The 15,574-nt window shown below is 44.8% G+C and overlaps 1 protein-coding gene across 5 annotated transcripts in view; it reads right to left on the bottom strand.

Annotated features, from left to right (window-relative positions):
• Positions 1–1,224: 1,224 nt before the first annotated feature.
• Positions 1,225–15,574, bottom strand: part of ILKAP (ILK associated serine/threonine phosphatase) — a 32,509-nt gene continuing 18,159 nt past the window's right edge. For all 5 annotated transcript variants that reach the window (XM_070489266.1, XM_014842833.2, XM_070489267.1 and 2 more), the window contains 3 exons: positions 3,663–3,782; positions 1,770–1,851; positions 1,225–1,494 (listed from right to left, as the gene is read on the bottom strand). In XM_070489266.1, coding sequence (XP_070345367.1) covers positions 1,354–1,494; positions 1,770–1,851; positions 3,663–3,782 — 343 coding nt within the window. In that variant the 3' untranslated portion in view covers positions 1,225–1,353. The remainder of the gene's footprint in view (positions 1,495–1,769; positions 1,852–3,662; positions 3,783–15,574) is intronic.

The raw sequence follows: 15,574 nt of genomic DNA, 5'->3' as shown, positions 1-15,574 counted from the left end.
TCTGGGAAGCAGGGACACGTGAGTCACAGGCTGACACCTGGTCTGCTATAGGAAGATGCTTATTGAATAAATTGTTCGATTTCCCAATTCTGAGATGCTGAGACTCTTTTCTTCAATGGTGCCACCCTGTCTGATGTCACAGTCCTCAGCAGAATTGGAACCTGGCTCTAACACGGGCAGGGTGTGCTCTGAACACTCCCAAGGAACTTGGAGCAGGGGCCCCAGTTCCGCTGACCGAGCTGACGAGCTGACGGGCCGATAAGCCCATGTGCGCATGCTGGGCGGGGGCCAGGGAGCATTACAAAACAGCTGCTTCAAAGGCAAATTTTTAGAATCTTACATCATCCTGAGGCTAGCATTTACAAAAACAGACTAAGAGCTGCTTTACTAGAAAGCAGTCCCAGCAATACTGATGGCCTGTTTCACTATAAAGAAGGGCCTGGAAAGCATTTTAAAGTTTGTTTTTCTGAGTAGGCCGATCATGCCTTTTTTAACATCTCTATCGAAAGGGTCCCCTCTGAAGTGGTATGCAAAGACCAACCTCAGCCCAACACAGAGCCACGTGAGCGCAGGCACGCTCCCAAGACTCGAAGCTGGGTCTGAGAAGTGGTGCTGAAGAGCAGCTTGACTGCTCACACCCTGGAAGCGCACATTTCACACCCAGGGGGTCCAGATTCGAGACCTAGCACTCCAGAGTCCTTCGGCCAGATTGCATCTTTATCAGTGGAATCAGAGACGAGCATTGTTCTCGGAGAGCCTGGCAGGGGCACGCTGCTCTGCAGAGCAATAACCTCGTGCACACAGGGCCCCTGGGCAGGCTGACCCGCCTTTCCCTCCATGCTGGCACTCCTGGCAGCCCACGATGGTGCTGCGGAACGTTCTGTCGACTTACTTTCATCCAGAATACTGAAAGAAGCCGCAGCGCTCCCACAGCCCAGGTGCTGGTCTAGCTCATCCTCACCTCGAGCTCCTCGCTGTCAAACGCCACTTCTCCAACCAGGTCATCGCAAGGGTGAAAGGGCACAGGGAGTGAAAGGGCACGGGTAAGGTGCCCGTAAACTACACAACACTGCCCCGGGAGCGGCCTGCAGGGTGGGTCATTACTAGATGCTGACAATGGTCTTAACAAGGAAAGACCCAGAGCATATTCAAATGCAAACACAATTAACCTGTGAAGGGTCAAGAGCTGCTCAAAACGTAACAAGATAACTCAAAGGACTAGAAAAAAAAAGAAAGAAACCTTTATTTACAACCATGGGAGTCCCACAGGAGTACACGAGACACACAGAATGTGCACACACACAATGAACCTTTGAAGTCACTGCCATGCCAGGCTCCCGGCCCGCGGCACCCTCAGTGCCCTATCCGCACCACCATCACGGTGACGTTGTCCGCTGAGCCCCGCTGCACCGCCTTGTTGGCCAGCCTGTTGCAGGCCGCTTCGTAGCGGGCATCGACGGCAGGCTTCCCTTCCCGGCTCTGGATCTTCTCATCCTGCCAGGCAGGAAAGGGTGACTGCTGAACAGGGGGACCCTGCACCCCGCCACTCTCCTGAGACACCACCACCTCAAGGAAGGACTGCTCCCCAGTCTCCATCAGGGCAGGCAGGACAAACTGACTGGCGAGTCCCTGGACAGAGCTGACACTGACAGAGTGCGCGGGGGCTGCCCCCCAACAACAGGCGACACGGGAGGAGCAGGGTCTCAGGACTCCAGTTCTCTAAAACCTAAGGTGCAGCTGGAACTGGCACTCCCCAGGAGATTCCTTACCTCAAGGCAGGACAGGATGAAGTTCACAGCTTCTTCTGGGGTAAAGACCTTGAAGAGGCCATCACAGGCCAGCAAAATGAACCTAAATATAGCGAAGAAATATACGTGGGTTTTACCAAACTTCATAAAATGGGCTGGCAACGGAGGTAAAATAAATACTGTCCAACTGCTCAAAGGCTGAGAATTTTTTAAAACCAACAAGTGCTATGAGATAAAGGTTAAAAGTCCTTAGACATATTTGTAGGTGGGACGGCACACAGCAAGATCAGGACTGCCCTTGTGTTCACCAACAATCACGGATTAACCCCGACACCGGGTGCTGTGCTGCACTTCTCAGACAAGCTCGAGGAAACCACCGAATAACAACGTCGGGTGTTCGGGTGAACACACACCAGATTTCTATCACCACCTGCCTCAAGCCATTTCCCAAGGACATAGAGCTGACAGCCGACCCTCGATGGCATGCCCTTGAGCACTCTCTACCCACATGAGAGTATGTGTGAGCCCCAGAGCCCAGGGAGGACCACCGACCACCCTCACTGTCTGCAAACAGAGTTATCTATCTCCCTTCACAATCCTCCTCCTCCCAACTTCCCCAGGCAAGTCTTCGTGAACCATGATGGGTTCCATGGGACAGCTCTGGTTCTCCCAGCCTGGAGGAACGTTCTCCGCAGCCTGAAGGGAACTACCTTTCTTTTCTCAGTGGAATACTCAGGTCATGATTTTCGTTTTATGACTGGGCATTCATTCAACAAGTACTTACTGAGCACACGGTCTGTGCTTGGGACCCAGCAAGTCCAGGCGGGTTCCTGCCTTTCCAGTGAGGTGACAGACCCTGCGTAACTGATCATGCAAATGCAACACTACACCAGCACATAGAACAGGGGGCCAGGTCCAGTGTTAGAGCAGACAAGACTGTCCTAAGGCCACACTGAGAAAGCCAGAGGAGGCTGGTGAAAATGTCCCCCGACCCAAGGCAGGCCAGACATGGCCCACTGCAGGCAGGCATGGAGAGGCGGCCAGGCTGGGCAGGCAGGGCCGCAGTAAGGCCCCTTGTCGGTGGCACTGGCAGCAGGGCCTGGAAGAGCACTGCCAACTCCAGTGCGGCCAGTGAGCATCTCACCTCCCTCGTCAGTTCAGTCCTGTGAATCCCACTGTTCTGAGCTCTGAGCTCTTCTCTCTCCTCCTTCCCCCTGCTGCCTCGCATCAGCCCTCCCCCTCAAGCCAGGGCCACGGCCTCAGCTCCTGAAGGGCCTCCCAGCTCCGTCTTACTTCAAGCTTCCACAATTCCTTGCTGAGGGCTTCCTGTCACCTAGCGTGGTGCCTGGTCTGTTCAGGCCGCTTAGAATGGGAGGCGGACAAGTAAATGGGCAGGCTCTGTCCGAACACAGCTCAGCTCCACTTAAAAACCTCCCACGGTTCTCTACCAATTACAGGCTAGAATTCAAAGGCCTCAGCATGAACTCAGGGCCCTTCACAATCTGTCCCTGAAGGACCCTGCCATCATCCTTCCATCATTCCCTTTACTGGGGTCTGCCTGGCCACTTTCACACTGTTCTACTTTAATGCCTTTGTGTGTGTCCCCTCTGCCAGAAAGCCCTCTGCCTATCTCCAGCAAGAACATCCCCTCTTCCCCCACTGCCAGAGTATCCCAGAGCACCCCACACTCCCAAGACGCCCTGGATCGGAACCACCCATTCATGTATGCTCCCCTTCCAGACTATGGACCCCACTAGAGCAAATTGTCTTTCTCTCTGCACCTCCAGGGCCTAGCACCGTGCCTGAGACATGGCTGCCCACCCCCACCCCAGGTGCGTTATAGAAATTGGAAGAAGTCAGGAAGAGAAACAACCGTCTGTGTGCACATCTGTGCCTGTGGTAGGGTCATTTTACCTGTCATTGGGGGTCAGCTGGCAGCGCCTGATATCTGGCACAGAAGTGACCCCACAGCGCTTGTACTGCCCATCCCCAATGGAGCGGGACACCTCCAACACACCCAAGACACGGCCGTCCCTAAAATGAGGGGAAAGCACATTAGGACTCCACTTAACAGATCATGGCTCCACAGTACTTAGAACCTGACCTTAAAAGCAGAAAAATGGGATGGAGTGAACAATGTAACCTGTGGAAGCAGCATTATTAAGCAGCAGTGACATCTCTTAGCCTCAAATAATACACAGGGATGTCTAAGTATTTTTGTGCTGAATCTTCATTGCTCTAGGTCATTAACATGGCTGCTGCCCTTGGCGCCTCAGCCCAGCTGCACAGTGATGGGACAGGCGCCCCTCTAGCTGACACATGGCACTGTCTGGCCTAACTCATCCATGTGCCCACAGCCCAGAGTCAGACTTGACTGGATGGGATGGGGCTGGGCTCTGTTTTCCTGTTTTGTTGGCTCTTAAAGCTGCTTGGGTGATTCAAACGTGCAGCCAGGGTTAGGAATACGTGGAATAGAAGGATATTTTGTATTTCAATCTAATTAGATTTGGAAAATACCCCAAAGTGACTATTTCCAGATTCTGAAAAACATTTCCTTTCTATCAGGTATGGGCAGCATGCAACTTAGATAAGAACAGCAGTATTCTGCACAGCATTATACTTTTACTCATTCTATTTTTAGGTGAGGGACATGGAGATGGGGAGGTGACCTATGAAAAGGCCTCCATGCTGTAAGACAGAGGCCTATCAGCAGGGGAGCAGTCCCCAGCTCAATGCCCCCAAAAACCATTGTGGTGGGCTTACTTGCTGTGTGACTTTGGACAGCTGCAACCTCTCAGGCCCTTAGACCTTCATGTGTAAAAGCAGACAAGCCACACTCGATAAGGTGCACAAGAGCGCTCCACAAACACCAAAGCTGTGTGTGGAGCTTTAGCGTCACTATGGGGCTCCCAAATGATGAACAAGCACCTCTGGAGATGCTGTGCAGACGGATGCACACCAGGAAATTCCTCACTTGGGCTGCTGACTCAGAGTCAGAATTCAGCCTGGCCCTGGCCCTTTACTTTAGTCTGCCCACAAACTCACCCCCACCCCCCACCCTCCCACCTCTGCCCCCGGAAGTGGTCACAGCTGAGTAATCAGCAACAAAGACTTCTGCTGGCATCTGTGAAAAGCTGAGCAATCGTGTTGAGTACTATTACTAAGGAAACAGCAAGAGGCGCCAAAGTGCAGAGGAGCAGAGCTGAAGACTGGAAGGGGGTAGGGGTGGGGAGTGGGGGGCCTCTCACATTTCAGAGCACCATTCAAGATGCAGCTTAAAGCACAAGAACCATGAGAAGCCAACAAAGTGCTTCCTCAGTGACCAAGTGAGTGGGTGCCTGGTGTGGACCCCTCCTCCAAGGCATAAACCTGGCTTTTTCAATGAGACTGAGTGCAATGACCACCTCTGCTATGGCAGGTCCTGGAAGACCCAGGTACTACCAGCAACTTCTGGTACAGCACAACTCAGTACAGAAAACGTGGAACAATTTCTAAGTCTGATGAAGAAAAACATGTGTACCACACCACAGAAGCCACCATTTTTATTCTTGTTTACTGAGCAAAGTTCCACTCAAAGTTCCAGAGTGGAAATCCTGCACTCGCTCAACTACAGAGTGACAGGAGAAAGCAACAAGAGACAGAATCGCGGCCCAGAAAAAGCCAACGGTATTTCAGAAACTGGCACAGCAAGCTGGCTGGCACTCTGCCTGCACCCAGTGCAACAGCCTATGTAGGACGTGCGTCTGCACACACCAGTCAGCTCGACTGAGGCAAATCAGAGTGCCAACTCTAAGACTGTGCATCTCTGGCATAAACTCCACCACTTGCCTTTCATGTTCAGTAGAAGTGCAACAGGAGCACTACTGCCTAGGCTGGTCAGGAATCAGCCACAACATGCACCTTATCTTCCCTGCCTGCCTTAGTCCTCCTAGAACTCTCCTACACTCAGCACTACTCCAGACACAAGTGGAAGCTCATGGTTGCAGCAGGTTCTCCCCCAACAAACTGATGAACACTCATTGTCCTTCTGCTACCCTCACAGTGTTCTCCCCAGACCACCACGCAGAATGAGGGTGGGTTTTCAAGTCCTAACCACCAAGCCAATGTGCCCATCCCTTTGTACCAATCATCGACAGGACCAGTCTCCTGCCCTTAAGCACTGGCATCTTTTGCTCCACGCTGCTTTATCTCTCACCTCCTTTCCATCTGCCTGTCAATCAGAACTGTTTTGCCATTGGTGGGCAAGCCATCTGACAGAGTCCCCTGACCTCAGCTACCTCTGCTGGTATTTTCTGTTCCAGTTCTTCCTTCACAATCAGAGAGAAAGGCACTGAGAGACGGCCAATCTGGCTGCTAGAACAAGCTAGACACTGCCCTGACTTCAGCTCCTCTAGCACGTGAGCAAAAGCAGGGACACAGGTGTTCTTGATATGCTTGCAAAGCTAAGGCTGGGAGGTGGAAGCCACATCTTCTGATCATCCAAGGATGGCAGAGGCCAAAATTCAGTGTATTAATGTGATGGGTGCTACAGATGACTGAAGGTATGATTCCAGAACTGTTTCTTTTCAGAACTTGACCGGGTCCCTGGGACACAGTACTGCACATTTAAAACTAAATGCTGCAGAGGGTGATGTCAGCCATCACCGCAGAGCGAGCTGTTCCCTTAATCTCTCCCTGCTAAGATACAACGAAAAGGACATTCATTAGCCATCAGAGGACATCGACACATCGCAACAGGACATTTGAGATATCCACACAGCTATACGTCTGAAAGTGGGGGGATTGGATCCCTGGGAAGCAGTGGAAGGAGGTAAGCGGATCTCCTCCCCTCCCAACTGGCAGTGATCTAGGGTGCAGGAACTCACACAGCAGCCAGCACACAACTCTGAGAGGAGATGGGGAAACAGGTAGCCATCTGAGGGGACGCCCCACACAGAGGTGCTCACACACCATGTGGGTGCCCCCACCAAGCCAAATAGCCTGGGCAGGCTGCAGTGAGTGTGGAGCAGGATCATACAACATCATGTGTGTGATACAAAGCACCTCCCACCCCCAGTGTACCAGCTCAGCTGGTAGGCCAGGGCAGCAAGCCAGCACCAGAGCACCTGCGTGTGTGAAGCAGCGGCACCCAGTGGGCAAATGCAGAGAGCCCTATCAGTCCAACTTCCCGCAGACGCAGCAGGTTCAGAGAACACAACTCCTGCACCCCTACTCCATCAAATACCATGAAGTACATTAACACTCCAGAGCAGACAGAAAATTAGAAACCAATCCTGAAGACACAGAAACCTACAATCTAAATGACAGAGAATTCAAAATAGTTGTCATAAAGAAACTCAACGAGTTACAAGAAAACACCGTGCAATGAGCTCAGGAATAAAATTAATCAGAAGGAATTCTTCACAAGAGAGATTGTAACTAAAAACAATCCAAACAGAAATGCAGGAGATGAAGAACACAATAAATGAGATAAAAGTTATCTAGAATCCTTAAAAAATAGACTTGATGTTATGGAGGAGAGAATTAGTAATTTAGAGTACAGAAACACTTCAGGTGGAAGGAGGAGGGAGAAATAAGACTAAAAAGAAATGAAGAAATTCTCCAAGAAATAGCTGACTCAATTAGGAAACGCAACATAAGAATTACAGGTACTCCAGAGGGAGAAGAGAGGGAGAAAGGAGCAGAGAGCTTGTTCAAAGAAACACTAGTTGAAAACTTCCCAAACCCAGGGAAGGAACTGTATAATTACAAGTAAATGAAGCCAATAGAACTCCTAATTACATCGATACAAAAAGACTTTCTCTAAGGCATATATTAGTAAAGCTAGCAAAAATGAAGGACAAAGAAAAAATACTAAAAGCAGAAAGGCAGAAGAAAGCTAACATACAAAGGAACCCCTCTCAAGCTTTTGGCAGAAACCTTACAGGCTAGGAGAGAATGGAATGATATATTCAAAATACTGAAAGACAAAAACTTTCAACCAAGAATATTCTATCCAGCAAAACTATCCTTCAGATGGAGAAATAAAAACTTGCCCAGAAAAACAAGAGCTAAGGGAGTTCATCACCACAAGACCTCCCAAAGAAATGATCAAGATGGTCCTTGGGGTCGGCCCCGTGGCCAAATGGTTAAGCTCCACTTCAGTGGCCAGGGTTTTGCCGGTTTGGATCCTGGGTGCAGACATGACACTGGTCATCAGACAATGCTGAGCCAGCATCCCATATAGCAGAGCCAGAAGGAACTACAACTAGAATATATAATACGTACTGGGGAGGCCTTGGGGAGAAAAAGGACAAAAAAAAAAAGAAGGCCCTCATAACTGAAACAAAAAAGAAAAGGTTTACAAAGCCTTGAGCAAGGAGACAGACAGCCAAAATCAGAAAATTGTAGCTATCAAAACAGGTTAGCAAATAATTATAACATTAAAGATAAAGGGAAGGAAAGCATCAGAAATAACTATAAACACCTCATTTTAATCACAACTCACAACACAAAACAGAATAAGTTATGACAACAATATTTAGATAAGGAACAGGAAAGGGACAGAAACTGCTTAAGCTAAGGAGTTAAGAGGCTACCCAAAAATGGACTGTCTCATCTATGAGATCTTTTATACAAACCTCATGGTAACCACTAAATAAAAATTCAGAACAGAGACACAAATGATAAATGAAGAGAAAACTGAGAAAACCTTCGTGGAAAGTCAACAAACTGAAATGGCTGTCAGAAACACACGGGAGGAGAAACAAGGGAAACATAGAACAACTGGAAAACAAGAGATAAATGGCAGCATTAAGCCCTCATACATCAATAATCACCTTAAATGTAAATTCACTGAATCCTCCAATCAAAACACACAGAGTGGCTGAATGGATTAAAAAACAAGACCCAACAATACGCTGCCTCCAGGAAACACATCTCCCCTTTAAAGACAAACACAGACTCAGAATGAAGGGATGGAAGACAATACTCCAAGCTAATGGCAAACAAAAGACAGCAGGTTTTGCCATACTTATTTCAGACAAAGCAGACTTCAAGATAAAAAAGACAATGAGAGACAAAGAGAGGCAGTATGTAATGATAAAAGGGACATTTCACCAAGAGGACATAACACTTGTGAATATATATGCACCTAACACAGGAGCACCAAAGTATATAAAGCAACTATTAACAGACCTAAAAGGAGAAATTAACAGCAACACAGTAATAGTAGGGGACCTCAACACCCTACTTACATCAATAGATAGATCATCCAGACAAAAAGTAAAGAAGGAAATGGTGGAATTAGACGAAAAACTAGACCAGATGGACTTAATAGATATATATAGAACACTCCATACCAAAACAGCAGAATACACATTCTTCTCAAGTGTACATGGAAAATTCTCCAAAAAAAACCATATGCTGGGAAACAAGGCAAGTCTCAATAAATTTAAGAAGACTGAAATCATGTCAAGCATCTTTTCTGACCATAACACTAAGAAACTGGAAATCAACAATAAGAAAAAAGCTGGGAAAGTCACAAATATGTGGAGACCAAACAACATGCTACTGAAAAGCCAATGGATCAATGCAGAAATCAAAAAAATATCTGGAGACAAATGGGTGTAGCAAAAGTGGTCCTAAGAGGGAAATTCACAGCAATACAGGCCCACCTCACTACCTCAAGAAACAAGAAAAATCCCAAATAAGTAATCTTAAACTACACCTAACAGAACTAGAAAAAGAAGAACAAAGCCCAAAGTCAGCAGAAGGAGGAAAATAATAAAACTTAGAGCAGAAATAAATGAAATAGAAACCAAAAAAACAATAAAAAGAATCAATGAAACTAAGAGCTGGTTCTTTGAGAAGATAAACAAAATTGACAAACCCTTAGTGAGACTCACTAAGAAAAAGAGAAGGCTCAAACAAATTAGAAATGAAAGAGAAGAAATTACAACCAATGTGATACACCAAGCTAACAAAATGAGAAATAAAAAAATCACATGATCAAGAGAAGTTACAACAGTTACCACAGAAAAACAAAAGATTGTAAAGACAATACCATACAAAAACTATATGCCAACAAATTGGGCAACCTAGAAGAAATGGATAAATTCTTAATCTCTTACAACTTCCCAAAACTGAATCAAGAAGAAATAGGAATCTGAATAGACCAATCACACATAAAGAGATTGAAACAGTAATCAAAAACCTCCCCAAAAATAAAAGTCCAGGACCAGACGGCGTCTCTGGAGAATTCCACCAAACATCCAGAGAAGATTTAATACCTATCCTTCTCACACTATTCCAGAAAATTCAGAAGATGTAACACTTCCTAACACATTCTACAAGGCCAATATCACCCTGATACCAAAGCCAGACAAGGATAACACGAAGAAGGAAAATTACAAGCCAATATCACTGATGAACATAAATGCAAAAATTGTCAACAAAATATTGGCAAATCGAATACAGCAATACATTAAAAAGATCATACACCATGATAGAGTGAGTTTTATACCAGGGACACAGGGATGGCTCAACATCCGCAAGTCAATCAATGTGATACACCACATTAACAAAACGAGGAACAAAAACCACATGATCATCTCAACAGACGCAGAGAAAGCATGTGACAAGATCCACCATATTTATGAATAAAACACTAAATAAAATGGGTATAGAAGGAAAGTACCTCAACATAATAAGATCCAACATCCATTTATGATAAAAACTCAATAAAATGGGTATGGAAGGAAAGTACGTCAATATAACAAAGGCCATATATGACAAATCCACAGCCAACATCATACTCAACAGGGTAAAACTGAAAGCCATCCCTCTGAGAACAGGAACAAGACAAAGGTGCCCACTCCCACTCTTCTTATTCAACATAGTACTGGAGGTTTGGGCCAGAGCAATTAGGCAAGAAAAAGAAATAAAAGGTATCCAAATTGGTAAGAAGTGAAACTCTGTTTGCAGATGACACGATATTATATATAGAAAACCCTAAATAATCCATCAGAAAACTATAAGAAATAATCAACAACCACTGCAAAGTTGCAGGGTACAAAATCAACTTGGAAAAATTAGTGGCATTTCAGGGCTGGCCTTGTGGTGTAGCTGTTAAGTTCAGCATGTTCTGCTTCGGCAACCCAGGTTCGTGGGTTTGGATCCCAGGCATGGACCTACACCACTCATCAGCCATGCTGTGGCAGTGACCCACATATAAAGTAGAGGACGACTGGCACAGATGTTAGCTCAGGGCTAATCTCCCTCAAGCAAAAAAATGAGGAAGACTAGCAACAGATGCTAGCTCAGGGCTAATCTTTCTCAGGAAAAAAAATCACTTGCATTTCTATACTCTGTTATAATAACAAACTAACAGAAAGAGAACTCAAGAATACAATCCCATTTACAATTGCAACAAAAAAGAAAAATATCCAGGAATAAATTTAACCAAGGAAGTGAAAGACCTATATACTGAAAACTATAAGAATTACTGAAAGAAATAAAAACCTAAAGAAATGGAAAGATACTCCATGCACATGAATTAGAAGAATAAGCATAGTTAAAATCTCCATACCACCTCAAGCAATCTACAGATTCAGTGCAATCCCAATCAGAATCTCAATGACATTCTTCACAGAAATAGAACAAAGAATGCTAAAATTCATATGGGACAAGAGAAGACCCCAAATTGCTAAAGCAATCTTGAGAAAAAAGAACAAAATTGGAGGCACCATAATTTCTGGCTTCAAAATATACTACAAAGGTACTGTAATCAAAACAGCATGGTAGTGGTACAGAAACAGGTGCACAGATCAATGAAATAGAAGTGAAAGCCCAGAAATAAAACCACACATCTATGGACAGCTAACCTTTGACAAAGGAGCTGAGAACATACAATGGAGAAAGGAAAGTCTCTTCAATAGATGGCATTGGGAAAATGGGACAGCCACATGCAAAAGAATGAAAGTAGACCACTATCTTACACCAAACACAAATCTAAACTCAAAATGGATTAAAGATTTGAATGTAAGATCTGAGACCATAAAACTCCTAGAAGAAAATATAGGCAGCACACTCTTGGACACTGGTCTTAGCAACATCTTTTCTAACACCATGTCTACTCTGGGAAGGGAAGCAAAAGAAAAAGTTAACAAATGGGATTGCATCAGACTAAAAAGCTCTTGCAAAGCAAAGGAAACCATGAACAAAATGAAAAGACAACCCACCAACTGGGAGAAAATATTTGGAAACCATTTATCAGACAAGGAGTTGATCTTCAAAATATATAGAGAACTCACATAACTCAACACAACAAAACAACCTGATCAAAAAATGGGCAGAGGACATGAACAGACATTTCTCAAAAGAAGATATAAATATGGCCAACAGACACATGAAAAGATGTTCACCATAGCTAATCATCAGGGAAATGCAAATCAAAACTACACTAAGATATCACCTTACACCCGTTAGATTGGCAAAAACATCCAAAACCGAGAGCAACAAATGTTGGAGAGGTTGTGGAGAAAAAGGAACCCTCATACACTGTTGGTGGGAATGCAAACTGGTACAGCCACTATGGAAAACAGTATGGAGATTTCTCAAAAAGTTAAAAATAGAAATACCCTATGACCCAGCCATCCCATTACTGGGTATCTATCCTAAGAACCTGAAATCAGAAATCCCAAGAGTCCCTTGCACCCCTATGTTCATCGCAGCATTATTTACAATAGCCAAGAGGTGGAACCAACCTACACGCCCAGAAACTGATGATTGGATAAAGAAGATATGGTATATATACACAATGGAATACTACTCAGCCATAAAAAAAGACAAAATTGGCCCATTCGCAGCAACGTGGATGGACCTCGAGGGTATTATGTTAAGCGAAATAAGCCAGTCAGAGAAAGACGAACTCTATATGACTCCACTCATAGGTGGAAGTTAGTATATTGACAAGGAGATCTGATGGGTGGTTACCAGGGAAAAGGGGGGGTGGGGGGAGGGCACAAAGGGGGAAGTGGTGTACCCACAACATGACTAACAATAATGTACAACTGAAATCTCACAAGGTTGTAATCTATCATAACATTAATTAAAAAAAAAAATTTGCATTTCTAAAAAAAAAAGGGCAGAGGACATGAGCAGACATTTTTCTAAAGAAGATATACAGATGGCCAACAAACACATGATGTTCAACATCACTAATTATTAGGGAAATACAAATCAAAACTACAATGAGATATCACCTTACACCTGTCAGAATGGCTATAATTACCAAGAGGAAAAACAAAAAATGTTGGAGAGGATGTGGAGAAAAGGGAAGGCTCATACAGTGCTGGTGGGAATGCAAACTCATGCAGCCACTATGGAAACAGTATGGAGATTTCTCAAAAAATTAAAAACAGAAACACCATATGATCCAGCTATCCCACCATGGGTACTTATCCAAAGAACTTGAAATCAACAACTCAAAGAGACTTATGCACCCCTACATTCACTGCAGCATTATTCACAATAGCCAAGACGTGGAAGCAACCAAGTGACCATCAACTGATGAATGGATAAAGAAGACATGGTATACGTATACAACGGAATACTACTCAGCCACAAAAAAAGACAAAATTGTTGCAGCAACATGGATGGCCCTTGAGGGTATCATGTAAAGTGAAATAAGCCAGAGAGAGAAAGACAAACACCATATGCTTTCAAACATATGTGGAAGATAAACACATGGATAAAGAGAACATATCAGTGGTTACCAGAGGAGAAGGGGGTGGGGGGTGTGCAAAAGGGGTAAAGGGGCACATTGATATAGTGATGGATAAAAATTAGACGACTGGTGGTGAGCACGATGCAGTCTATACAGATACTGATATATAATCACGTACACCTGAAATTTCAGTGTTACAAACTATTATGACCTTAATGTAAAAAAAAAAACTAAATACTGCATGTGCAAGCTTCCCCCAAATAGTTAAAATTTATCATTTTAACTCTTTTTTTTTTTTTGATGAGGAAGTTTGGCCCTGAGCTAACATCCATGCCCATCTCTCTCTATTTTGTATATGGGACGCCTCCACAGCATGGCTTGATGAGCGCTGTGTAGGTCCACACCCGTGATCCGAACCCATGAACCCTGGGCAGCTGAAGCAGACTGTGCGAACTCAGCCACTATGTGATTGGGCCAGCCTCCATTTTAATTATTTTTAAATTTACAGTTGAGTGGCATTAAGTACATTCACACTCTTGTGCAACCATCACTAGTGTCCGTCTCCAGAATACTTTTCTTCTTCCCAAACTGAAACTCTGTCCCCATTAAACGCTCATTCCCCATCCCCCTCCCCCATGGACCCACATTCTACCTTCTTCTCTATGACGATTCTGACCACTCTAGGGACCTCATGTAAGTAGGATCATACAGTATTCATTCTTCGGTGACTGGCTTATTTCAATTAGCATAATGTCCTCAAGGTTCATCCACATTGTAGCACGTGACAGGATTCCCTTCTTTTTAAGGGTGAATAGTATTTCCACCATATAAATACACCACATTTTGTTTATCACTTCACCTATCCATAGGCACTTGGGTTGCTTCCACCTTTTGGCCACCATGAATAATAGTACTGCTATGAACATGGGGGTACACATATCCGTTCAAATCCTTGTTTTAAATTCTTTTGGGTATATACCCAGAAGTGGAATTTCTGGATCATACAGTAATTCGATTTTCAATTTCTGGGGCCCTGCCATGCTATCTTCCACAGAGGCTGCATCATTTTACATTTCTACCAACAGTGCACAAGGGTTCTAATTTCACCATGCAAACGTCTTATAATAAAGGGAAAAAGTCCCTAAAATACAAAACGAACTGAAACTAATGATCATAATAACCAAAATGGTAACACAACCACAGTGGACACAGTAACTCCACCTTTCCACACAGCACCCTGCGCACCCTCAGTGAGGCACAGTCTAAGGACAAGAGAACTACAAGGAACTCTCCCTAGGGATAATGTTGATACTATGATTTTGAAGCTATTTTGGCAAATAAATATACTAATGTTATTAGGAACGAAGATTTTCAGCATAAAAGAAAAGAACTACAACTACTGAGTCAAAGAGAAAGCCCTGTAACATTAAGTTTGAATAAGAAATCGCAATTTAAGCTCCCAATCTAAAACGTGTGTGTGCTTCCTAGCTGTGTCTTCGAGGAGACCTGGAATTAGCCACACCCCAGGTGAAACAGGCTTCGCCAGCACAGGGAGCTCAGGCTCAAAGACGAATGCAGGTGTGTCTGAAGGACACAGGAGTCAGCTCGCAGGCGCTCCTGTCCACTGGCCGCATCTAGGGTAAAGTGAGCAGCAAAAGCACCATGGCTCTGTGACTAGAATTAGCACATGGAATAAAGAAAATCCACTGCTGCACGGTGATTCACAGAGTAAGGGAAGAGGGAGAAAGGGAGAGAAGCAGAGGAGTGAAAGAAAAACCACTAAGTTCCACAACTGCAGGTGGCTATCTTACTTTGCAAATTGGTAATTAAAGAGTTCAACACTTACTCTGCTTTGTGGGAAGAAACTATAGTTCATCCCCTACTGACGAAGAAAAGCCTTTCTTTAGAGGATGCCTGCTAATACACATGGAAGGTATCACAGAATTAGAAAACCACCTTCATTCCCTATGAAATAACTGATTCAGGCAAGGACCACCAAGGGATGCTAAAACCATCAGGGAAAGGTCAACAGGAAACAACATATTCACAGCGTGCCGAATCACATGCTGACCAACACAGGGAGACGTGTCCCTTTGCTCTGGAGCCATCTGTTGTGACT

The sequence above is a fragment of the Equus asinus genome, chromosome 19 (assembly GCF_041296235.1).
Source record: "Equus asinus isolate D_3611 breed Donkey chromosome 19, EquAss-T2T_v2, whole genome shotgun sequence".
NCBI lineage: Eukaryota > Metazoa > Chordata > Mammalia > Perissodactyla > Equidae > Equus > Equus asinus.
The sequence above is the reverse complement of the archived record's forward strand: the minus strand, read 5'-3'. Positions and strand labels throughout refer to the sequence as shown.